General features: G+C 48.1%; 1 protein-coding gene across 4 annotated transcripts in view; it reads left to right on the forward strand.

Annotated features, from left to right (window-relative positions):
• Window positions 1–26,533, forward strand: part of LOC138503575 (golgin subfamily B member 1-like) — a 1,546,163-nt gene that overhangs the window by 466,000 nt on the left and 1,053,630 nt on the right. For all 4 annotated transcript variants that reach the window (XM_069623402.1, XM_069623405.1, XM_069623404.1 and 1 more), the window contains exon 8: window positions 8,817–8,939. In XM_069623402.1, coding sequence (XP_069479503.1) covers window positions 8,817–8,939 — 123 coding nt within the window. The remainder of the gene's footprint in view (window positions 1–8,816; window positions 8,940–26,533) is intronic.

Raw genomic sequence — 26,533 nt, forward strand, 5'->3', positions numbered from 1 at the left:
CGAGATCGAAGCACTCGAAAAGGAGACGCCGAAGATCCCCTTCTTCGTCCTCCTCTTCCTCTGTTTCACCTAAGAGAATCCCTTGCCCCACGAAACATAGTTCCCGGGCTGAATGGGAGGAATTCCAAAAAAATATGATGAGCGTCTTCGAGAAAGCGGCCTCGACCCCCTCGAAGACTGCCGAGAGCGATGCTCTGGTCGAAAGACCCGAAGGTCCAAAGCGCTGCAAGTCGCAGCACCCGGCGAAGGAAGCTTCTCGAGCGCGTCACAAACCCTCGAGTAAAGCAAAGACCTCGAATTCTTCTTCTAAGGTTCCGTCGACGCCGAGGTCGGTGTCTTCGACGCCGTTGTCGAAGGGACCTTCGACACATGGGTCTGTCGACTCGACGCCATCCTCAACACCGGCGTCGACGCCAAGGAAAGTCACGGTTGCGGCGCACCCAGTGGCTATTCCCAGGTCTTCGATGACGATGTCGTCGAGATTGTCGACATCCTCAAGCAGAATTCCGATTCTGTCAAGGACCTCGAGGCCTCCACCTTTGTTTTCAACGCCACGTTCGAAGCCTTCGGCGTCGACGACATCGACGTTTTCGAGGCCGATTACAACAAGTTTGGCACCCTCTGCCTTGGAGATGGGTTTCACACCCTTTGTGAGTTCAGACCAATTGAGAACAATGTCCTCAATTATGGAAGAGGGAGAACTGTCTGACCAAGAAGAGACATTTGAGTTGCAGAGATCTGCAACCCCAGTTCAAGAGGAGTTATCCTCAGAGGAACGCAGATTAAAGGAACTCCATGATTCCTTACATGAGGCAAGTGGTTTAGACACTTCCCCAGAGGTGGAGTTCGCAAGGCCAGACCCTGGGGAGCATGCTGAAACCCCTTATAGAGCCTTAATGGCCAGGATCACAGAATTTATGGGGTGGTCAACACCTTCACAGGCTTTCCAACAGGATGACCTCACAGATATTCTTGATAAAGGTCCACAGGAGGAGCCTGTAGTACCTTTTCATAAAGCTCTTCAAAGAAAAATCATGACGAACTGGGAAACCCCAGATGTCGTCCCGGCAGTAAATAAAAAACTGTCTACTAAATACAGAGTATCTTCTGCAGGCCCGGAGTTTTTGTCCAAACACCCATCCCCAGAAAGTCTGGTGGTAAAGGCAGCATCTTCTACTGACATCAAGACTGCTTACCCTACCGTCCCACAGGACAGGGGCGAAAAAAAATACGATGCTATGGCTAAGAAATTCTTTTCGGCATGTAGCATGGCGTTAAAATCTATTAATGCTACCTGCACCCTTGCTAGATTCAGCCATACACTTTGGGAGTGTTCTTCTAAGCGGCTGACTGCATCCCGGAGGGAGAAGAAAGGGAGGCGTTCCTAAATATCATAAAGGACGGTAAAGACGCTATGTGCGAATCCCTCCAGACGGGCATTGATTCGGCTGACAGTATCAGCAGAGCAATGGCGGCAAGTACAACAACCAGGAGATTTTGCTTCGTTGAGAAAGTCTGGTTTTGCCCCAGATGTGCAAGCCAGGCTCTTGAACATGCCATAGCTCTTCTTTGTTTGGGAAAAAGGCGGATGACAGTTTAGAAAAACTGCAAACATCAAAGGCAGCAGCAAAATCCCTAGGCGCTGCAATCCGTCCGACACCTTTTCGTCCCACAGGAACCTCTGCGAGAGGCAAGTCCTTTCGCTTCTACTCCACATTCGGAAGAGGTAGAGGACGACCGGCTCAAAGGGGACAAAGAAGAACTACCCGAGGTGGACGGGGTAGATATTCAAAAGCCGCAGCAACAGCAGGTGCCTCTTTACCATCGGCATCTGCATCAGCCGCCCCAAAACCACTCTGAGGACTTCCCTCACAAGACACCTGTAGGAGGCAGGTTAACTCAACATCTGGCGGAATGGCAGGCTATCACGTCAGATGCTTGGGCATTGGAGACAGTTGCACAAGGTTACTGCCTGCCTCTCCTACGCATACCTCAGAGTCATCCACCGGGGATCAGCTCTCAAAAAGCTCCAGATCCCCTCCTCTTGCAGGAAATTTTAGACCTGCTAGAGAAAGGTGCCATAGAACCGGTACCTGTAACGGAGAGGAACAAGGGCTGGTACTCCCCTTACTTTCTCATATCAAAGAAAGACGGAGGACTGAGACCCATCTTGGACTTGCGAGAATTGAACAAATTCCTCAGGAAAGACAAATTCAAGATGGTAACTCTTTCTCAGATCCTTCAGGCCCTTCAGTTCCAGGACTGGTTGGTATCTCTCAACCTTCAGGATGCTTATTTCCATGTGCCAATCCATCTCAAACACAGGAAATACCTGAGGTTCGCAATTGGCAACTCTCATTATCAATTTCGAGTGCTGCCATTTGGGCTGACCTCCGCCCGAGGGTCTTCACCAAGTTAATGTCGGTAGTGGCTGCAAGTCTAAGGAGGAAAGGGATTCACGTCTACCCCTACCTGGACGATTGGTTGATCAGAGCTGTATCTTCGGAACAAGCTCAGATCCAGCTAGATCATGTTTGCCACTCCCTTCACAGACTGGGCTTCTCCCTCAATTTAAAGAAGTCACAAATGATACCATCGCAGAGACTCCAGTTCATCGGAGCGATCCTGGACAATTCCCTGGGAAAAGCCTCGCCACCAGAGGTGAGGGCTCAAGATATTCTACAGATGGTCACCAAGTTTCAAAATGCCCAACGTCTCCCAGCCTTCGACTTTTTGAGGTTGCTAGGCCTCATGGCATCCTGCATTTTCCTAGTGCCAGAGGCTTGCCTGAGAATGGGATCTCTCCAGTGGGCACTGAGAACTCAGTGGTCACAATTCTCAGGGAGAATGACAGATCTTCTTCAGGTTCCCGACAGGGTGGCTCGAGACCTTCAGTGGTGGGCCTGTCAGGAGAACATTCTGAAAGGATAGCAGTTTTGGCAAACCTGGCCGGAGATAACAGTAGTCACGGATGCCTCACTCACGGGGTGGGGAGCCCACGCCAACGACTTGACAATCAGCGGTCGTTGGTCTCCATCGGAGTCCAGACTACATATCAACCTGTTAGAGCTGAGGGCCATCAGACTTGCGCTGAAGGCTTTTCTGCCACCTGTACAAGGAAAGAATGTCCTGATAATGATGGACAACACAGTGGCCATGCATTACCTCAACAAAAGAGGAGGCGTAGGATCACTACCTCTGTGCAGAGAGGCGATGCAGCTCTGGTTTGGGGCAATCCAAGAAGGAATCTCTCTATCGGCAGTTCACCTAGCCGGAGAGAAGAACTTGACAGCGGACGCTCTGAGCAGGCAGAGCACAGTCTCCCACGAGTGGGAACTAGCTCAGGAAGTCCTTCAAGAGATCTTCGCCCTTTGGGGAACCCCTCAGGTGGATCTGTTCACCACCAGTGTCAACAGGAAGTGCGATCTGTTCTGTTCAAGGGAATTTCCACCGAGAGGAGCCCTGGGAGACGCGTTCATAGTGGACTGGGAGTTTCCACTCCTGTACGCGTTTCCACCGGTCCCTGTCATTCCTCAAATGATCAGGAGGTTGAGAAGATTCCGGAAAACCATGATCCTAATTGCCCCGGATTGGGCCAGGAGAACGTGGTACCCGGACCTCCTAGACTTGTCCATCTGCCCTCCAATTCGACTTCCACTCAGAGAGAATCTGCTCTCACAGAAGGGAGGTCAGGTTCTCCATCCAGACATCAAAACCCTCAACCTTCACGCTTGGCTTCTGAAAGGCTGAGGTACAAGGATTGGGACCTCCCTGATGACGTTATGGAGGTGTTGCTTTCGGCAAGAAGGCCAGCAACAAAATCTTTATACCGCTGCTGTTGGAACAGATTTTGCAGCTGGTGTAGGGAAAAGAATATTGATCCCTTTTCATGTGGTACACCAATGGTTTTGTCCTTCCTACTTTATTTAGCTAATTCAGGCCTTCAAGTTGGCACCATCAAGGGCTATCTTGCAGCGCTATCCATCTTTAAGCGCACTGCGGAAGAACCATCCCTTTTTCAAGTTACCCTTGGTAATACAGTTTCTAAAGGGGTTAACTAATGTTTATCCCCCAAGACCATTCCAGGTTCCCCTATGGGATTTAAATTTAGTCCTAACTTTCCTGATGGGCACACCTTTCGAACCACTCCACTCTTGTTTAAGATTTCTTACCCTTAAGACTGTTTTATTAGTAGCACTTACATCTGCTAGAAGGGTGAGCGAGTTACAAGCTCTTTCTTGTAAACCCCCTCATACAATCTTTCACAAAGACAAAGTTTTTCTGCAAGTGAAGCCTAATTTCCTCCCAAAGGTGGTTTCTGAATTTCATATCACACAGAAGATTACCCTTCCATCTTTCTATCCTCCTCCCCATCCGGGGAAAGAGGAAGAGAGGTTACACAGGCTGGACCCAAGAAGGGCTTTAAGTTTTTACATTAGTAGACTGGCTAGGATAAGACAAGCAGACCAGCTGTTTGTAGGCTACGCAGGTCACAAGCTGGGGCTACCGATAACTAAGCAGACCATTTCCAGATGGATCATTTTAGCCATTTTGGAATGTTATAAACTGGCAGGAAAAGAGCCCCCTCAAAAGCTTAGGGCTTATTTGACCAGAGGTATCGCAGCTTCATCGGCCCTCAAAAGAGGAGTGCCGGTTAGAGACATATGTGCGGCTGCCACATGGTCGTCCGTCCATACCTTTACAACTTGGATTCCTCCTCCAGTCAGGAAACTAGGTTTGGAAGGGCAGTATTGCACTCTATTCATCAATAAGAGGAAGCATGAAGTCAGTACTCCCAACTCCAATAACAGAATACTGCTATGGGAGCCTATCTAAGATAAGGAATACGTCGGAGGACACAATCCCTTCGAAGAACAAGTCACTTCTTACCTTGTAACGTTCTTTCGATGGGATGTTGTTGCATTTTACGCTCCTTCAGGGTGATTAGTCTAGTCCAGAAAGAATTATTGGGGCTACAAAACGGAACTGAGCAACGGACGCTGCGCGCGGCCTTTATAGGCAGGATGACGTCGACGTCGATACGGCGGCTGTCGAGGGACATCGACTCGGCGGACGTCGACGCGCAGCGCCCTCTAGAGAGAAAAAATTTCCGAGGCCAGCAAAGCTGGAAAGAGATATCTAAGATAAGGAATACGTTGGAGGAACATCCCATCGAAAGAACGTTACAAGGTAAGAAATAACTTGTTCATTGGGATGTAAGGCGACTTCTAGCTGGTGGCCGGATGGTTAGTTGACAAATGTTTGTGGATTTACACTGTCTGCTTTAGACAAGCAAGAATCATGGTGTGTGCAATGGAATGTATCGGCATGCCTTGAAGCCTGTACCCCGTTGACAGTACATTTTAGGGAGAAATGTGCACTGCTGGACTGCAAACCTAAGACTTGAGCCACTGTGGGACATCTTGCTTGATTCATTTAGCTAGTGCTATTATGTAGAGAAGTGTATTGCTGAAGTTAACACAAATATGGGCCTTGGCAGGTAGGTCATTACTTTTTAGATATTGTAATCCTCTACTTGCGCACAGTTAGACGCCATTTGTAAAGCTGCATAGTGGTGTGGAAGTTCATATTCTGACATACAGAAGAATGTATGCATTTGACAAGAAAATATAATGTACGTATATGCTTGCATTTCAAGATCAGACAAAGATACTGCATGGTGTTGTGGTGCCATCTACAAAATGTTCCTCTACAACCAGATGTGACTTACACTTTCCGGTGCTAAAATTGCCCACAAACATGCACCACATCATAAAAAGGGATTCTTGTTGGAGGCATCACAATCTGAGTAACCATGTTTTTTTATGTAAACCGTGTAGGACACAGTGGATTCACAGTAAAATTGTGCAAACTCACCAGAGCGTGATCGGTGGGAATTATGGTGGTATTTATTCTGTCAATGACAGTGCAGTGTTTTAAACCGCGATGTCGCACGTGACATGTGTACATTTTCCATGTCCAGCAATTTGAAATTTCGTTGGCATGTTCATGTCTTTTTGCCCCGATACAGAAAATTGGGTTTATAATGGATGTGAAATGTTTAGATGGTGCTCAATGGTGATGTTCAGTCAAATTTCGCAACACAACACACATTGCTGCTACCAAGTAAACATTATGTTTTAGGCTCAAAAGCCCCTTTTATCAACATTCATTGCTTGACATTACGTTTCAGTTTGCATTTCCCAAGTACATTTTGATAGGAGGTGTTTGGTGCATACTTTGTGACCTCCAAAATGCCAAACAGAAATGCATGTGCTGTTTACATTTTCCAATGAAAATAATTATTGGTGTATACTCTCACCTGAACCACCCTGCCATATATTACATACACTGCAGATGCACGCTGCTAACGCAACGTTTTGGTAGAAGGTTGTGTGGATACATATTCATATCACATCACTTCAAAAAGATCTATTACCATATTCAAATCTTTCACAAGCCAAGAACATGCAGGGTATGGGATATAGAAAAAGAGGTCAGGGCGCCCCTCTGCAAGAAAGAACACGCCATGATAACCTGTTCTGTGGGAATATCTTTGTACAGCCCACTTGAGCAGTCCAGCACCGAAATTCTATGGCAAACCTCCTTTGAACAAGAGTACCAGCAGCAACCCCAGATACGTGTTTCAGCCTAGTCAGGCCTCATCAGTGAGATGGAGCTGTGCCTCTCTGAGCACAGTAAGCAAGGGGTACATGTCTAGATAACCATAGGTAACTTAGGGTGACCAACCCCAAGTTCCTTTGACATACAAAAAGAGGTCAAGGCGCCCCTCTGCAAGAAAGAACATGGCATGATAAACTGTTCTGTGGGAATGTACCCACTCAGAGTCTGCAGCTACATGTTTTAGCTCACTGTACCTTTCACAAAGGAGGAATTTCCATTTGCATATTAGTCTATGGGATATAGACTGCAACACAGAGGAAAAAGAATACCATCAAATGTCCCAGTATCACACTTTCTATCCCAGTCGTCAAAAGAACAGCGAAGTATGCATAGTTGGAAGTCCAGACTTCTGCAAAGTGATCACAAAAACACATTCTTTGTTTTACTGTTTTGTGGGTGTAATGAGATGCAACATATTATCAGAGAGTGATCTTTTTTGGAGTTCCTAGATGTAAAAAAAATGTTTTGCTTGTGTATATTGTACATGCTACTTTCAAATAATATTAGCCAAAGGTTTACCTTTATGAAACCGCATTAGATTTTTTTGCTGTCCATTGGTTACTTTGTGCGTTTATCTTTGAGTCATGTTTAAATAAATAAGGGACAAGTCAAGGAATTCAAAGAATACACATAAAATAAATGAAATATTTTAAGTCATTTCACTAATGATTTAAATGAATAGCTGACAGTAAATTGATTTGACCAAAAAAAGTGCAAATCCAAATACATTTAAAGCACCTTGAATGTCCTTGATGCCCCTGAAGCCGATGTATTGAACTTTCTTGCTTGATGGCACCTACGGCACACACTGGTATAACTCTACACACTTTGATTCCACGTCTTCCATGAATCCACCTTGTATGCATTTGAAATTGAAAAAAACGATACCATCTATTGATAGAATGGAAAATGTCCAGTTGACCGATATTCCACAGTGCTTGAAGCTAATTTTGAAACATTTTTCACTATTTGACAATTTGAGTACGAATGACATGCAAACATGCCTAGACGCCACAAATATAGACAAAATGCAATCGGTCATGGCATCAGGCTATGGGCGGCATCTGGGACAGCATGCTAATGAAGAAAGTTGTAGGAAAATGTGGATTTATTGGTGTTCTTTATTTTTGGTCTAAGAAGGCCATTATACATTGGTCTGTTTTGCTACCACTTCTGACCGCTGATATTACATTTTTGACATTGGTGCAACAACAAAAAACCTCTCAGCCCACGGTCTGAAATGCTCCAGCATGTCAACTTTTTCCAGTTGAGTGTGTCCGATTAGCTCTTCTGTGTTTCCTCCCGATTCACCATTCGAGGCAGGCAGCACAATCAGCATGTTATATGTATGGAAACTGTAAAGAGAATATTTACAATACCCTCAAACAAAGGTCTTGCTCTTTGGAGAAGTGGCTATTGCGACAGAAGATTTTATCAATCTGACGACATCTCGGTAAAAATACAGTAAGGGCAAACTTCTTTATTAAGCACTTGGAGGAAGCGCGTTACTGGAATCTCATGCATGCATAACAGAAGTCCCATTCTGTCGTGAACTATTCAGGAGGATTCTGTTTGCAATATAAATATATACGTCACCTTCCTCCTTGAGTGACAAAAGGGCCGTCATCTGTAGGGCAGGTATTCCTTAATGGGTGGGATTTACACTGTTCTTATCTTGGAAAAGAATGCATTTTGTGACCTGTCTCACTTTTAAAGCCTGCACCTGAAGAGAGTTGGTCTTTGGATTGAGCTGTTGTAGTTGAAACAGTGATTTATTATGTTTTTTTTAAAAATAAAAATACAAAACCTGCTTTTTTTTTTAGAAGTGAGTGTGAAATATAATCAAACGTCTCTGCAGCCACTAAGGAGTCCACATGGGGGTTTAACCACACGCACATTTTGACAGTGTTTCGTTAGGGACATGAGTCGGGTGAACCTAAAATGCTTTTTACCCTTGTTCTCCTGATTATAGGAAAACAGTTTTTTTTATGCCTCAATTCATAGCCCAATTTAAGTAAACAAGAACATACTTGGATGTTCTATGGAAATGATTACCTTTTCCCCCCTAAGTAATGTGATTGAATATGTGTTTAGTTCTTAAGACATAAGTGACTCCTGTTGGTTATTTTCAGATTCGTGTGTTTCAAAGCATCATTCAGGAAAAAGAAAAGGATCTGATGGGACAGGCCCAAAGTCATGAACAAGAACTCTTTAAACTGGCTGCAAAATTCGATGCCAGTGCTGATCTTGAACAGGTTTGTTTAATTTTTGTATTATTTTCAGTTTTCATTGGTTCGGTCACAGCTCTTTACAACACTGTTAAGAGGAATCTCCTGAGGCTTGTGTTAAAGTTTCCAGATTGCCATATTGATCACCTTCTCCAGAGGTGATTTGGGGAAACAGAAATACAGCATAGCGACATGCAGTATAAGGAGCTATTGGTATAAAGAAAGGAATGTCCACACAATGTTACAGTAATATATAAACTTTATTTACTGCTGGAGGTAGGTAGTAATTTTATATATGTACTTAGCAGGTATGTCTAGCATTTACAACTCTGAGACACTAGAGCTGTCACTGTATTCACAGGGTCACCAGCATTTGACCATAAATGGTAGCAAAACTCAGACTAGAATGTCCAGTATTTCAGCCTTTTGTTTCTTAAGTCGCAGCATCTGTTTTTCCACAACCCTGACTTACTTCTAATGTGCAATAAACTATGCAGCTGATTGGGAGAACCATGGCATCAGGACCAGTATCTTGAGTAACCAATGTGAAGCATAGGCCAGTGTTGGATGATGTGTGAACCTCATGATTGGAATATTTTGTCTCTTTGTCCAGAAATACTTTCTATTCTTGGAATTCTGGCAGTGGTTCTAGAAATGTTGAGGGGCCCCAGATGCTACACAAAGCTGAAGAGCCATTGCAAAGATGGAGTCATGGAGGAAATGGTTCTTCTCCTGCTGGGCATTGTTGGGACCAGGGGCACAATGGTTTCAGTGGAGGGGCAGAGCAATGATTGTCCTGTGACAGCAGCATGTAAATAGGTGTACCTTTCTTGGGTACCAACATGATTTGTAAATGATTTGTAAATCCCAGTTCCTGCAAGTTGTAATTTGTTTGCATAGTAACTTCAGGCCCACTGCTCTGTGTAGGTACCAGTGTCTCAGTATCCTTGCACCTGTGTTTCAGTTTTGAAACAATGTCACACACTACATACTCTGGAGTCTACCACGTTCAAAATTCTCTAGTCTAGATCCAGCACCGCTAATGTTGTAGATGTGGTCTTTACATCATCCCCCTCGTCGACCCTATCCCATTTGACTGGTCTGACCACAGTGCCATCCAACTCTCGATTACCCACTCGACCACGGCCCACAAAGGTCAGGCTAAATGCCCACTCACTCAGTGCTGCTTAGTCAAAACCTTTCCGGTCAATGAACTAGATGCAAACCTCTCACACTTCCCCACCACCACCGAATGGCTCTGTACTCCTAGAATTATTCAACTACTCCGCAATTAATATGGTGGACACTCATGCCCACCCTAAAAACCACCCGGACTAAGACCAAGCAATCCACCTCTTGGCACCCCTGATCTAGCTTCAAACAAATGCTCAATCAGATCCCTAGAGAAACAGTGGAGCAAAAACCATAACCCTGGAGATTTTACCAACCTCAAATCCCTCTACTCCATCCGTTGGATTATGATTACAGAGGCCCAATCTCTTTACTACTCAAACACCATTGCAGTAGTCTCGAACAGGAGAAAAGCCCTCTTTGAAGTTGTAAAGAAGTGTACCAATTCCTCACCCGAACTCGAGGTGCAAGCAACACAAGAAAAATGCAACAGAATCAACCCCTATTTTATTGAAAAAATAGACGTAATTCGGCAGAGCAACAAATCAACCTCGAACCGCATTAGCCGCCCCCTGCACTCCAGCATCTACACTACCCCTGTGGACTGAATAATCTCCTCTCTCTCTCCCAGACCTCCTAAAACAATCACCTCTCTCAAACCTAGTTCCTTCTCTAATGATATCATCCTGGCCTCCATCTTTAAACAATTGATGGGCCCGGTGCTCAGTGCACTACTCTGCATCATTAGTGCCTCTGTCACAGAAGGGCCATTCTCGGACACCATCAAGACTGGTCTCATACAACCTCTTTTGAAAAAACAACCCTAGACCTAGACAACCTGGCCAACTGCTGGCCCATTGCAAACTTCCCTTTTATTGGCAACATCTTGAAAAAAGTATTTGCTACACAACTACTTGCCAGAATCCGTCATCTACACCTCTTAAACGACTATCACTTGGGATTCCATCCCAATTGTAGCATTGAGACGGCCACCATCCAGGTGGTGGATGATGCCCTTGAAATTATGGATAAGGGCGACTCGTGCCTCCTCTTCATCCTTGACCTCTCGGCTGCATTTGACACAATCGACCACTGTATCCTCCTCGCCACAGGATGGGATTCTCCGGCACTGTCTTGAATTGGTTTACCTCCTACCTATAGGGCAGGAACCATGCCATCCAGATGAACCTGTTGCATTCTAATCAACTCCAAATTCCCTCGAGAGTCACCCAAGGCACCATCCTCTCACCTATCATTTTTAACCTTTACATGGAGCCTCTGGGTACACTCCTCAAAGACCCTAATATAGGCATCCACCAATACGCAGATGTTACTCGGTTGTACATGAGAATAAAAAGACCACAGGACATCAGTCGTCTCTGCGATTAGCTAGCCATCATCCAATCCTGGATGTCTGCTGCCTACCACAAACTTAACCCAGCCAAGAACGCCCCCCGGCTAAACAGCATATCCAACAATGGCTCAATGATATGCACCTAGAAGGATTTTATGCACAATTCTCAGATTCAGCAGATTTCTTATGCTTCACCATTGACGGCAGCCTGTCCTTCCACAAACAAATAGCCAACATAAACTGAAGGGCCAACTACTTTGACTTTATAGAAGCTGAAGGAGGACTGTGAAATCAATTCAGGGAGCCATCTTGAGTTTAGAATCTGAATTAAGGAGTGCAAACTGTTGAGTGCACAGAGTATCGAGAAGGGATGTGCATAATGGCAAGTTGTAGAGTGGCTAGTTGGTCCCTTTTTTATCTTTTGTATGCGTTGTGATATGCTACTGCTGAGAGACTGTATTTCACAATCATTGGATCCCTGCTGACAACTTCAGTAGTGTCCAATCCTTGATATAAAGGCTTTTTGGCCACTGGCATCTATGGTCTGTCTTAATCTACTGCATGTTCTGTGCGTTTGCGGTTGGTTTGACAGTTATTGGCTTATTCCCTTCTTGTATCCATGTATGGGGTAGATGTTAATTGGTGCAGAACATACCACAACTTGCCCATTGATTCCAACATGCCGTTCTGACTTTGACAGAAACACCATCCTTGCTAGGTCTTTCCCAACCTATATGCATTTGCCTAGTGTGTTATGAGTATCTTGCCAAGTAAGAAAGTGAGCAGAAGTCTGTTGGGTTTGTTGGGGCCCAGTATTAGTTTGGTTTCTCATAGATTTTGAACAATCTCTGGGCTTAGCAATAAAACTCAGTGGGTCGATTTTGTTGAAACAGTCAAATACATAAAGATGGAAGTGTTTTTGCTACCAGTGGATCATAGTTGACTTTACGTTTACATTGGTATATTGGAACATTTGTAGTGTAATGTAATGCCACTTTGGGGAGGTCACTAAAATTGTTGGGTTTGAAAACGTCTGGTTATTACATGTATTGTGTTGTATGAGTCTCTGGTTGTCTTTTAGAGGGTCTGGACTACTTGCAGGCCCAAATAACCTATACTTGTTTTTTTTTACTGTATGTAACAACATTCCCCTGATAGCCTAGAGAGAGCTGAGGCCCCTTTACATAGGACAGTGGTGGTGTAGACCGGAGTGTTCAAGAAGCTTTCTGTGGTGTGGCACAGCCCAGGGTAAGTCCATGTAAATCAGTTGCCTAATTTAGGTAGGGGAAGCAGAGAGGCAGTGACTGTTGCAGTAAACATATATTCAATGAGTCCTGCTTTGCCCTTGTGAATACCCTAATAAAGAAGCGTTAAAACAGTACATTCTCGTCTGGCCAGTGTTTGATCCAATTTAGCTTCATAATAGGCCCCAAAGCTACAGCCACTGGATGAACTGCAATCGCTCCCACACAGTTCCTAAAATAGTGTTAAAAAACAGAAAGCCCACAATGCTCAACCCTGCCACATCTAGCCAATAGAGAATAAATATAGGCCAGTACAAAGTGACAGAATATTAAACGTAGACCATCCGAAAACATATCCGTTGATTGGTAGCGATGTGTTTGCTCTCCTGATTGATTTGGATGTTAACATTTGTGTCCACATAGGAGTGCTCAATCCCCCCAACCCGATGTGAAATGACCATCTTGCACAGCCTGACGTGCTAACTTGTCAGCTCTGCTTCCTAACCTGGGTGGAGTGATGATCACGTGATTAGTCATGGCCAAAGCCCTTTAAATGTGGTTCCTGAGGGTCTTCCTTGTCCTGTGCACCCAATCGCTCCGGGAGACTTGGTGATTGGGACACTATCCCCCCACTAGCAGTGCCAGTTAATGTTGGATACATGGAATAACCTTAAGTATGGGTTATCAATGCCAAGTTGCCATCAAACTCTCACCCTGTCAACAAGCCGTTTACTTCCATATTGACCCCATTGTCGAGAGTTATGGGACTGCCCGAGTGTGGCACTACAAAGGTAGGAGCCAAAACCTCTTTATAACACTCTTTTTCTCCTGAAGGAAACACTCCTGCTGTTTCCCTCTTGGATATCATCTGTAAGGGTTGCCTCCCACCACAACTTGCAATTTATGGTAAGATGTTGATGTAGTTGAGTCATGACTTTAACTCTCTGCAGTGCAAATGTGTTAATTGACTCTACATATTGACAGTTAATTGGATTATAATTACATGTTCTCTTTGTTATGGTTCTAATGACATTGTTGTCTTTTTCTTTTCCATTCTATTTTATCTTCTTGTTATGCACTCTTGTACTGTGTTCATTAATTTTCTGAAGTGCTTTGGATAAAAGCGCCTCAAAATAAATGTGGCATGCCAGCACCTACATCTGATGCTACACCAACAGATGAGGAGAGCAAGTGGAAACATGCTTTAAGCAGAATAACAGTGGCCTATGAACTGAGAATTGCAAGTGCCCCCACGACACACCTGTCCAGAAATGATTGATCCAAGTGGGACGATACAGGATTATTTATTATAATGCTTCCAGTAGAGGCAAATGCACAAGCTATCCCCTGCGAAAGGCAGAATATCAATCAAGAGAACCCTAAGTGTGGCAGAAATGGCCAGCAGAAAAGCGGCCAAGGGATTGGTCAGAAATTGGTATCATGGCTTTAAGCAGCAGGTTTTCAACCAGAAACAAAAGCACACTTGTTTAACATGCCTTTTTGGGTCACAGGTGTAGACAAAGCCTTCGAGGAAAAGTCAAAAACTGAAAAGGAGACTGCACAATCTTCTGGGGCCATAAGCCATGCATCTTTCAGCAGAAAGGTTAGTCCATCGAGGAAAGCCCACACTGGACAGCTGTCCACAAGTTTCCAACAGCCAAGCATTTTCCAGGACCGCTGCCTTCATGGCAGAAGTTGTTACCACAATACTGATCGAGGAGAATGAGCCTCCACCCTGGGTACTACCCACTTCAGACTGTGCCTGTCCAATGAATATGTTCTCCACAGTACCCCAATAGGGAGAAGGATTACATCAAATTCCTGTTGATGGGAGATAAACACAAACCCATGGGTTCTAGACTCTGACCACTGCAAAGATTTTTCATGTCTTTGACATTCCACATGACACTACAAGAAGTCACAAGACTACTGTTGCACAGAGACCATATGAGCACGATGGGTCTTAAATATGCTTGTTTTTACATTTCAATGCCTCACAAGTATCAAAGTACCTTTCAACCAAGGTGCTCATTATCAATTCAAGTTACTTCCTTTTTGAGTAACATCAGCATCAAGAGTGTTCACATGGTTATCGGTGGTAGCAGCATATCTAGAGAGACAATCCAGTAGGTGTGTGCCCATTGTGGTAAAGTCACAAAGTCACAGGGCCAACCTTTACCCACTGTCTGCCTGAGAGAAAGACTCCAAGGCCCAACACATACCGCTACCTGACCAGTTAAACGTCCTAAGTGTTATCTGGCTTAAGGAGAAAAGTGAACGCACAATAGGTTCGAGGCCCTTGCATTATAGACTAATCCCACAGGATTCTCTGCAAAGACCACCAGAGAGTCTCTCTAAATCAGTCCCAGGATGTTGGGAGGACTACACATAATCTGTCCCTGAACCCCCTGAGAGAACAACTATTTGTTCTGTATATTGTTCTCTGCTCCCTGATTCATGTTATAGTATTAACTTACTTGCTTGTAATGAATTCTTGTTATTTCATGTAAAGTGCTTTGGCTAAAAGCGCTATATAAAATTCAATAAATACAAATACAAACCAGGATATTCAGGTCTGCAACTCCCTGGATGCATAATGTTTAGAGCTCCAAAACCTGGAACGGATTATGAAGTTCCAGCAGGGATTCAGAGGATGCTATGCTGTGGAGAACCACTAGCACATTCAGAGAGACCCCTTGGATAACAGGTGTCGATCATTGAAGGGAAAACCTGACTCATGCAAACTCCCAACCTGCCTCCACCCTCCCCCGGGAATCATCACTGTTAAGATGGATTTCTAGAATCTGGCCTGGTGGACAGATTTTAGTAGGCCTCCCTAGTTATAATGAAAAGGTAGCTCTGAGAAGTTAGCCAAAACACAATGAAGGTAGAGTGGAGAGCGGTCAAGGTATAGTCTGAGTAGAGTGTGAGTAGGGTCAGGGGCTCCGAATGAGTACACGCAGTATAGACCGCTTGTCACAGTCGACAGGGAGTTCGGAAAATGATAATCAGAGGGACGGGGAGAAGAATGACTGGGAGTACTTGGGTAGGTAACCAGAAAATAGGGACTCTGGGAGATGTAGTGACCCACGGTAAAGTTGTTCAGGTTTCTAACGGATTTCACAGACAAGGAGGGGTGGTTTGATTTTTATAACGGAGAATGACTGTGGGGGAAGGGTTCACTTTGGAATAGCCTATAAAGGCCTCAAGGTCTTCATCCTCCTCCCTGGTGTAATACTGTTTCTCACGTCTGGCATTTCCCCGAGCATAACCTCGGGTTCCCCTACCCATGTGATCCTCCCTCGCTCGTCCGCCCCCAGGGTTGGGATCTGAGAGCGCCAGCCCTTCCCTGGCCACCTGAATAAGGGATTGTCGAGGTCTGCTTGAGAGAATACCTTCAGGTTTCTCACACCACTCTTACGGGCCTAAACTGGTGCCCTCCATCAGCTCTTCCATGGTCTGGCCAACCACAATCGCCAGTTCCAGGCTCTGTACAGGAGTCCCAAGAGCCAAGCAGTGGACCACGACAAGGACGGCGGACCCGGACGCAACACACGTTTGTTTACTTCTGTTGGGGGACCGACCAAACGCCCAACGGCTGTTTGTGACTGTGCTGTGATAAAGGTGGCCCAGCTCAGGTCACAGGATCTCACAACCCCTCTTTCCCCAGGTTGTCCCTACTGCGGGCAACTTCAGTTGCACTCCCGGCCCAATGGAAGACAGCACGGGGCCCGCTGTGCTCCACTGGGTGTTATGCGTGCCCATTTCCTGGGCCGTCCCACTGGAAGAGTGAATGTTTAATAGTCCCGCTCCAGTGGTCCGGTACCAGCCTCACCAGGCTCCGATCTTACCAGCACAGTGTCTCCAATTACCTCACCTCCGCCAGGCCCTCGGTGCGCTTCGGCTCGTAGACTGCCCGGGTCTGCAGCCCTTACCAGCCCTTGCGTCACCCGAACCGAGCCCTCAGTCTCTTCGCAGAGCGCTGATCGCTCTCTGGCTACAGTTGGCAGGAAGGTGGCCACCGATTATAGGGAAGGGGGATTGTAGCCCCGCAAGGTGGCACCTGTCACTCGGGGCTCCCCTTGTGAATGAACCAGGGCCTTTGGTTCTGTCGTGACCTCACAGCAGTGGTGCGGCTCACTCTGTGATCCATTCCCAGTCGTCACTCACAAGGAGCAGTCACCAGCAGTCTTCCACTCACACCCGAACTGCCCCTTTCCCCCAGGGCCTTCTCCTCCCTTTAATTATCTCCTGCTGCTCTCGGACGACCCTGCAACAAGAACAGGTCGATGCGGGCTACAGAGTCATGTGGCCCTTTCCCCTTGTGGGCTGTCTCCGCATCGGCCTAACGCAGTGCAGCTCTCTGGAGGATATTTAGGCAATAAGGATAATGCTGGAGCCGGAGCCATCACTCAGGTCGCCATTTGCTTCGCCGCTCACCAGCGCCCCCTCCCTCCCACCCCCTCTCCCCCCACCCATGTAATGTTGTATACACTGTTTTCATTTTTTTGGGTATAATTGGTCTTGCTTGACATTTTCGAGGTGATGCTAGGATGAGGTATGTAAAGGGCTATGTAAAGGGCTACCAGAAAACTCCTGCACAAGCGGAACAGACAGGCCAGGAAATCCTGCATTCGAATAACAGAAATAGTCAAAGCAAATGGCAAAGCCTGCTTTATTAACAATCCACATAAAGCTTTCTATATTCCCTGCATGAACAATTTTCTAGTTTCTTAACTTTTTTCAATCTTTCAAATGTGATTGTTTACTTGTCAAATTATTAATAAACATGCGAATATAGCAATCCACATAAAGCTGGGACAGCAGTAAGCGTACAAGTCTCAAGATCTCTCAAAGGTTTCAATACAGAACAATGAATTATAAATGGAAAACGCGTCAAAGCTGACATAATAACACAATCTTGGTTGCAAAAACTTATGGGGTCGGGGGATGTTTTAAGGAAATTGTCTACATTTACAATGTATAGGGGTTAGTCTTTTCATTGGATATAACTATCTGATGGCTCCACCTAATACCATCCCTAAATTGATAAAGGTAAGAAAGACAGCTTAGCAATAGGTAATTGGCTAATGCGACAGTTACAGGGTGGCATCACATTGAGAATTTTAATTGGTTGGCATCTGTCTTGCCAACCTTGAGCACTTGGCAGGTGATCAGCACATGAGCAAAAATAGTGGTAGGGAGAGCGAAACCCAGGACCTGCTTCTTCTAATTGAATAAGACACCATCTTTTATTTCCTAGACCATGAGACAGGGCATCTAGCTTTCTACTTTGCCTTGTCCGGCATCTCTCGTTCTGGGAATTTATGGGGAGTCGAGGCAGGTGCCGTCTGTGTTTGGAGTTAATGAATGTACAGTGACTTCCAATTATAGGTCACGTGTGAGGACGACCATGTTTTGAATTAGTTTACTCAGCTTTTACTGTGATTTTAGCTCTTATTAATACGGATGCGATTACCCCCTTTGGCCACCAGAGATTTAGTTGATCCGTTCCTCGTACAGTATTAAGCTTCTAATTAAACAGCACAAGGTGTTCAAAGGCTGTCTGTTCTCTACTTTATCTTGGATAAAATATGTTGCGCTTCGGAATTATCTTCTGTTCTTTTTCGAAGCGACCCAGACCGTGCTTATTTCACAGTAACCTTGGAAGGGAGCAGCGCAGCAACTTTTCATCCTGCACGGATCTGTATTTCAGCTAATTCAGCAAGTCGAACCCCTCTGTAGCCTCACGCTTTCACATTCACTCCAATGCAGCTCCGCTGTCCAATTTATACAAAATGGCACCTCATTACTGTTGCGTTTAGCAAGCCATATGTGTATATTGTTTGTGTTGCATTTCAGCATAAATATTAATTATGTTATGTTCTTCATGTCTATATGATGCAAGCAACATTCTTCATGTCTAAATGCACATTTGATCTAGTGTTGCTGTTTCTTCATGGTGAGTACATATCTTCTTCCCCAGCATGGGGTCTGGCATGGATTCACATGGTCATGAATATTCCCCGTCGTCAGGCTGGGAATCCTCTGTAAAGAAAAAATCACTATCAGTTTCGTTTCTGATCTGTCTTTCTTAGTAGTAACCAATCACTGATCTCTGGGTCATACTGCCCCCAGCCAATGACTGCCCTCTCCCTAAGCCCCGCCTCTGGCAGCCATCCTCAGATTTTTACCGCACGTTCAAGTGTTGGGAGTCCTCGTGTTTAGCTCTCGAGTTTTTTACTGCGTTTTCACGCTTTTTAGGAGACTTTCTCATTTTTTCGGTTTAATCGAGCCTCAAGCTCCACCGTTTCTACTTCCGATAACGGATACCCGTTTCGGAATTCTTCTACACCCCTCAAGGGTGAAGTTTTCATCGAGTTTACACTTCTTGGAAGATTCCGGAAGTTCTGCGGCCTACCTCTACGGACATGGCCCAGGACAAGGGAAGCTCGACGCCCAGATCCAAGCTGTTCAGGAACTGCCATGGATGCAGATTATATAACGTTTTCAAGGAGGACGAGCATTTGCGATGTCTCTACTGCCTTCATGAGGACAAGACGCACGTGGAGAAAGACTGTGCGTTCTGCAAGAACCTTTCGGAATGGACCAAGCAAGATCGTCGTTCCCGCCTCGCCACCTGGCGGGAGAAAGGCACAGCAGGTGAAAGGGCGAAGAAGAAGTCTGAGCGGGCTTCTAAGTCCTGTGAGGGCGCCCCGGCGACGGGGGCCCAACAGAAGGCCAAGCACCGCGAGTCAGCGGGTACCGGGAGCGCCGAAAGGTTGGGTTCTTCGGTTGCCAAGCAGGGCTCTACTTCCCCGGCACATTCGGCCACGAGCCAGCCCTCTGGTTCGGGGAAGAGGAAGTGCGAGAACCCTGGTAGGCCGCTGGAGCGGACCCGGTCGATCTCGAAGGGGGAGCGAGGCGCTGACCCTCCCCACAAGGCGAAGGCCCAGGACGCACCTAAGGTGGTGAGGGCTTTAATCCACCCGGCTAAGGCCTCTACCGAAGTGGTCGCTGCGACCCTGGCAGAGCCGGCTGAGACTACGCCAGTGGAAATGGCCTCTGGTCCCAGAGTATCCCTGCCACCGCGGAGGGAGGCCTCTTTCCAGCCCATCGCTAAGACCCCCGTGAAGCCCCCGGCTGAAAAAGAGGGGGGGGGCGGTGGCCATTACAGACTCGGAAACAGCCTCTGAGGAGGAACTGGTGGAAACCGAGAAGGGCCTCAACGAAAGGTCCATAGGCCTCAACGAGAGGTTCGTAAGCCTCAACGAGAGGTTCGAGAAGGTTCGATTCCAGGGGATGGTTCCCGCTGACATGATCGAAGATGGCGACGATGACGACGAACAGGGCCCAGTGGAGCGGCCATCCCGTCCGTCGCAGCCATTGCCCGAGCCCCAGGATAGCTTGGCGGCCATTTTGTTGTCAATCCAATCCTTATGTACCGAGATAAGGACGAGATTACCACGCACCCCGACGGAGGAGCCCGAACAAGCGGAGGAGAGTCCATCCCGCTCCGCCCTTCGTGCCTGCGAGACCGGTGGACCCCTCACCCCCCTCGCCGGACCCTAGAGAGGATACTGCGACGGATACGGTGACAGATACAGCGACGGATACAGTGACGGGGACGAACGATGACGGCGGCGATGACACTACGGACAACCCATCGTCACCCCCTTCACCCCCCCACCCACCGTGGGCGTCTCTAGCCGACGAGGTTGGTTGGCTCTTTCCACGCCATGATAACCAGGGCATCCGAGCTCTTCCAGCTCTACCCTGAAGAACAGAAAAAGGAGGGGTTTCTGTACCAACGACGAGAGGCCAAGAGGAAGACGGTCCTCGCGGTGCCTTTACTCAACGACATCTGGGACGAGGGGCTTGCTGTCCTCAAGAACCCTTCCGCGACACCCGCCAAGAGGGACAGGTACGAGAAGAAGTACCGAGTCGCCGATGCCGCCCCCTTCTGCCTCAGGGCCCAGCCCACGCCGGACTTGGTCATCTCGGCAGCGGCTAAGAAGAAGGCAGGGGGCGCGGCGTCTTCAACTTCCACTTCCCCGCCGGACAGCGAGGGCAAGAAGTTGGACTCTATGGGACGACGAGTCATCTCGTCGGCGGCAACGACGATTAAGGCGTCCAATGCCTTAGCGATCGTAGCCCGCTACGACAGGGAGCTCTGGTTCAAGATAGCTCCCCTGGTAGACTTCCTGCCTGATGACAAAAGGGCGGAGGCCCTAGAAATTCTGCAGGAAGGCGAGGTGGCGTCGGATCACGCCGTAACGGTGGCAACGGACATTGCCGATACCGGATTTCGCCAACTGGGCAACAGAGTTTGCCTCCGACGACGGGGATGGCTCAAGGCGACAGACTTTCACCAGGACATCCAGACCAGAGTGTTGGACATGCCGTTCGACGGCAACAACCTTTTTGGTAAAGCGGTGGACGAGTCTCTGCAGGCCATCAAGACCGACTCGGAGACGGCCCGGGCCCTTGGGGTGCTTCAACAGCGACGGCCCTTTCGGAGCTTCGCAGGCAGACAGGGTGCCTCCAAAGGATCCAGCGGTGGCTCCTCCACTTACCGCCTGGCGGCCCCCTCCTCTTCCCAGGAAGCCTACAGAGGTCGCGGCAAGTAAGGGGGATCCCGCCGCCGTCGCCAAGGAGGCCAAGGCGGCAGGGCCGCCTCCAAGCAAGACTGACCCGGCCGGGTTGTCGGGCCCCCACCGAAGCACCCCGATGGGAGGCCGGCTGACGAAGTTCGTCAGAGTGTGGGAGTCCATCTCCACCGATCGTTGGCTGCTGGACACCCTGGCCAACCGGCACTCGCTGGAATTCCAAAAGAAGTGCCCTCACATTCCTCCCGTGGCCAGGAAGGAGAATCACGTCCCTCAACTGCTGTTGGAGGTAAAGGCGATGCTCAAGAAAGGTGCCATCGAGCTCGTCCCCAGGAGGCTCCGGGGCTCCGGAGTGTACTCAAGGTACTTCCTCGTCAGAAAGAAGACAGGCGGTTGGCGCCCCATCCTGGACCTGCGTCGGTTAAATCGGTTAAACAAATACATCAAGGCGCAGAAATTCAGGATGTCACCCTCCAGCACGTGCTGGGACAGCTGGAGGAAGGCGACTTCCTATCGTCATTGGACCTGGAGGATGCCTACTTCCACATCCCCATTCTAAAAAGGCACCGGAAGTTCCTCAGGTTCGTGGTTCAGGGATGCCACTACCAGTTCAGAGCCTTACCGTTCGGATTAAAGTCGGCACCCAGGGTTTTCACCAAGTGCCTGGCACCAGTGGCGGCGCGGATGCGCCTGCAGGGGATCCACGTCCACCCCTACCTGGACGACTGGCTAATCCGGGCAAGGACAAGGGAACTCGCCGTCCAACATACGGCGAGGACCGTCCCGTTACTCACGGAGCTGGGATTCGCCATCAACTACCCCAAATCCCACCTGGTTCCATCGCAAGTAGCACTGTTTCTGGGAGCGAAGCTCGATACAGTGGGGCAATTGGCTTCCCCTTCAGAGGAGAGGACCAAAACCATCCTGGGCAAGGTGCGGCGCCTGTTAGCCACGGACGTGGCCAGGGTGAGGTCCATCAAGTCCCTTCTCGGGATGATGTCCTCATGCATCTACCTTGTACCCATTTGCAGACTTCGGATGCATCCACTACAGGAGTTCCTCGGCGCCCGCTGGTTTCAGGCGAGAGGCTGCTTCGAGGACAGGATCCCTCTCGACGAGGAGTTCCGTCGGGTGATCCTATGGTGGGGCACCCGGGCTCACCTCACTACAGGCACGGACTTTCAAACCCCGGCGTTTCAGGAGACGGTGATGACGGACGCCTCGCTGGAGGGTTGGGGGGCCCACACCGGAGATCTCCACGCAAGAGGCCTGTGGCTCCCAGAGGAGAGGTGTCTCCACATCAACATCCTGGAGCTCCGAGCAGTGTTCTGGGCGCTCAAGTCGTTCCTTCCATCCCTCAAGGACAAGGTGGTGAGGATCTTCACCGACAACACCACCACGATGTTCTACATAAGGAAGCAGGGGGGCACCAGATCCCCAGCCCTATCCAAGGAGGATCAGGATCTGTGGCACTTGGCCGTCACCCAGGGGATGTTTCTGGTTCCCTTCCACTTGGCAGAAATAAAAAACACCATCGCTGACTCACTCAGCAGGGAGCTGCGCTCGTGCCACGAGTGGGAACTACGCCAGGATCAAGTGGATCGGCTCTTCGAACGATGGGGCAGGCCCCAGATCGACCTGTTCGCGACGGCGACGAACTCCAAGTGCCAGAGGTTCGCTAGCAGGTTCCCACAGCCGAGGAGCATGGGCGATGCTTTCTCGTTCCCTTGGGACGGCCCGTTTCTATACGCGTTCCCTCCGTTGCCGTTGCTGCTCCGCCTCGTCAACCAGCTCAAGAAGTCCAGGTGCAGGATGATCCTCATCGCACCGGCGTGGCTGAGGCAGATCTGGTTCCCGGACCGTCTGGACTTGTCAATGTCCCCACCAGTCAAGCTGACGGCGGATGCGGATCTTCTCTCCAGAGAAGGAGGCGCCATTCTCCATCTCGACCCACAGTCGCTGAACTTGCAGGCCTAGCTCCTGCGGCACTAGAGTTTGGAGGGTACGATATACCGGCCAATTGCAGAGAAGTTCTTGCAAAGGCCAGGGCGTCCTCAACTCTCAAGTGTTACGGTCATAAATGGAAGAGGTTGTCTGTCTGGTGCCGGGCACAGAAGATTAACCCTCTGCGGATTACGGCTCCTCAAGTACTGCCGTACCTACTGTCGCTGGCCAAAGCCTGACTGGCTCACGCCTCCATCAAAATACATCTGGCTGCCATCTCCCGATATACCAGGACTACGTGACGGGCGTCCTTGTGATCTCACCGCCTGGTGAAGGAATTTATGAAGGGACTATTCCGATCGTTCCCGCCGGTGAAGGCTCCTGCCCCGGCGTGGGAGCTTAATGTGGTGCTGACCAGGCTCATGGGGGCCCCATTCGAGCCTATGCATTTGGCGCCTTTGAAGTTCCTGTCATGGAAGACAGCGTTCCTCGTGGCCATCACCTCCGCACGACGAGTGGGAGAGATCCAGGCCCTATCTTGCAAGTCTCCACACTTGACTTTTCATGACACGAGGGTGGTGCTGAGACGCACCCCTCCTTCATGCCCATGGTGCCGTCGGTCTTCCACCTCAAAGAGCCCTTGGTGTTACCAGTTTTCTTCCCGTCGCCTTTGACGCCGGACAAGAGGACTTTGCACTCGCTGGATGTAGCTAGAGCGCTGAAGTTCTACGTGGACCGCACAAAGAGTTTTCAGAAGATGTCACAGCTGTTTGTGAACTTTGGTTCTGTGAATCAAGGGAAGGCTCTCTCGAAGACTTCCATTTCCAGATGGCTCTCCGGCTGCATCATGCACTGTCACCGGTTGGCTAACCGACCGCTGCCCGGCCGTCCGAGAGCCCATTCGACCAGAGCGATCGCTGCTACCACGGCGTTCCTGTCTGGTGTGCCCCTGCTGGACATCTGCAGGGCTGCTACGTGGAGGTCGACGCACACCTTCACAAGATTCTACTGCGTCGATCGGGACTCCAGGGAGGAGTCCAGGATCGGCCAAGCAGTGCTGCGCAACCTGTTTGCCTAAGGTGAGCCTGGTGAGGAGGTAAGAATTGCTTAATGTTGAGTTTTGGATGTAATGCTTAATGTTGAGCCTTTGCCACCTCCCGTGGTTGTGCATGTGTGTACTGCTATGTATTCATGAGCATGTGAATCCATGCCAGACCCCATGCTGGAGAAGGAACAAGTTACTTACCTGTAACTGTTGTTCTCCAGCATGGGTCTGGCATGGATTCACATGCGAACCCTCCCGCCTACCCCTCTGCGGGTCTTCACTTGGTCATACTACCGCTTTGCGTACTACCAAATCTGAGGATGACTGCCAGAGGCGGGGCTTAGGGAGAGGGCAGTCATTGAAAGGGGGCAGTATGACCCAGGGATCAGTGATTGGTTACTACTAAGAAAGACAGATCAGAAACAAAACTGATATTGATTTTTTCTTTACCGAGGATTCCCAGCCTGACGGGGAATATTCATGAGCATGTGAATCCATGCCAGACCCATGCTGGAGAACAACACACAGGTAAGTAACTTTTTCCTTCATGTCTATTGTACTCTTGTGTGTCGGGCAACAGTTAGGTTACTTGATCTCGCCATCTTCGGTTACATCAGGTCCATCACTTGTATTGATCCTGGATAAGGCCGCTATGGTTGCCTTAGTGCAAAGCGTTTCTCACCCTTATGGTAAAGAGGCGGGAGGAGTGGCAGTCGCCATGAATGAGGTATTCATCTGTCTCTCGACAGGTATATTACTGAATTAGATGTGATAAAGGATTATTAAAAACATTTCTCCACTTATCCTTTTCTTGGATTCATTTTTTCATGTTTTACTTGTTCCAGTAGGGGATTTAGCTCATTTTAATACCGCTCAAGGATATTTAGAGGTTCAATAAGAGAGCTGAATTTGCCAAAGCGGTTTCCTGTCCCTCACTTTCCCACTACATGGTTTGGGCCATGGCATACAAATTACTTCCTGTGCATCATCCTTCTGTGCGAGTCACTTTCTAGGTTATGGTTTTTAACCTTTATTAGACCACAGGGGTGTTTTGCAAGACCATGGTAATTACATGTTTTTCATCTTTCTTATCTTTCTTTAGTGCAATTTAAAACAAATAGTGTAAGTGGGTTTCATTTTAATTAAAGGATGAGAACATTGTTCCTGCTCCATTGGACGTGTGTTAGGGAGAATTCTCACTTTAGGCTGAATTTCCTAACCTAGTGAGTCCCCCAGCAGCTTTGCTGGATTTCTGGAGTTTGTTTTTTTCTCCTGCCAAGAGTAAGACTCTTTTTCTCCCACTCTTGGACATGATTTATGGTGTTCCTTTGACTGTTAATGTGTTTTATGGGCTATGGGGTCCTTTACTCCATAGGGTCTCATGTGTTTTTACTATGTGTGTTACACAGCACCCTCCGTGCAGTGACACAGGGATGTCATAGTAACACCCGACCATAGCCTCCATACCCTGGGACTGACTACTGTCTCCCAGGGCATGTAAAGTCACCATTGGCTTTACTAGTACCAAATTATTAACAGAAACCAGTACAAACCATCATATTGTGGACGTACTGGTCGGGGCAATCCGATTGCCCCGGGGTCTGTTAGTCGAGGGGGCACGTCTCCGTCCCCCCTGATCGAGTTTTGGCTGGTGGCAGTGGATACTACTTTTTATATTCGACCGCGAATATTTCCCTATGGGATTTTCCCATTGTTCGAGGCTACCAACTTTAATTATTTAATTCTCATAGCCTCGAACATACTGCCGGTTTATTTAATTAATATTAATTCGCCTGTTGGTATTTTTTGCCAGGACTTGATTCTAAAATGGCGTTTGTGTTCTCTTCTGTGACTCCAACCCAAGTCGAGCCCTTTGTTCCACTTTTTGGCGGGCTTCTCCACAGAAGCCTCCAAAAGTGGTGCCACTCTGTCTGGGTACCACAGGGGGTATGGGAGGGGGTTTAGGCACCCTGGACTGAGTTACCTTGGTAACTCAAGTCGCACTCTTGTGTGATTGGCCCAAGTGGTGAGCCGGCCGGCTCACCACTTAGCATGTTTGATTGACAGCTAGGCTGAGTGAATGGGGGTATGCTGCATAAAAGCAGGGCTTTTGGGACTGGAACTTCAGAAGTCGCCACAGGACCTGAGAATCCGACGAGGGAGAAGCTGAGCCGACCTACCACGACGACACCACCGGTGGAGCCCTGCGGTACCGACTCACCATTTCCCGACGACAGAGAAGATCTTCCGGCTGGAGAGGCTTCTTCCCCTGACTGGTGGGCACAACCAGTTTA

Source organism: Ambystoma mexicanum, chromosome 11 (genome assembly GCF_040938575.1).
Source record: "Ambystoma mexicanum isolate Mex_15411 chromosome 11, UKY_AmexF1_1, whole genome shotgun sequence".
Classification (NCBI taxonomy): domain Eukaryota; kingdom Metazoa; phylum Chordata; class Amphibia; order Caudata; family Ambystomatidae; genus Ambystoma; species Ambystoma mexicanum.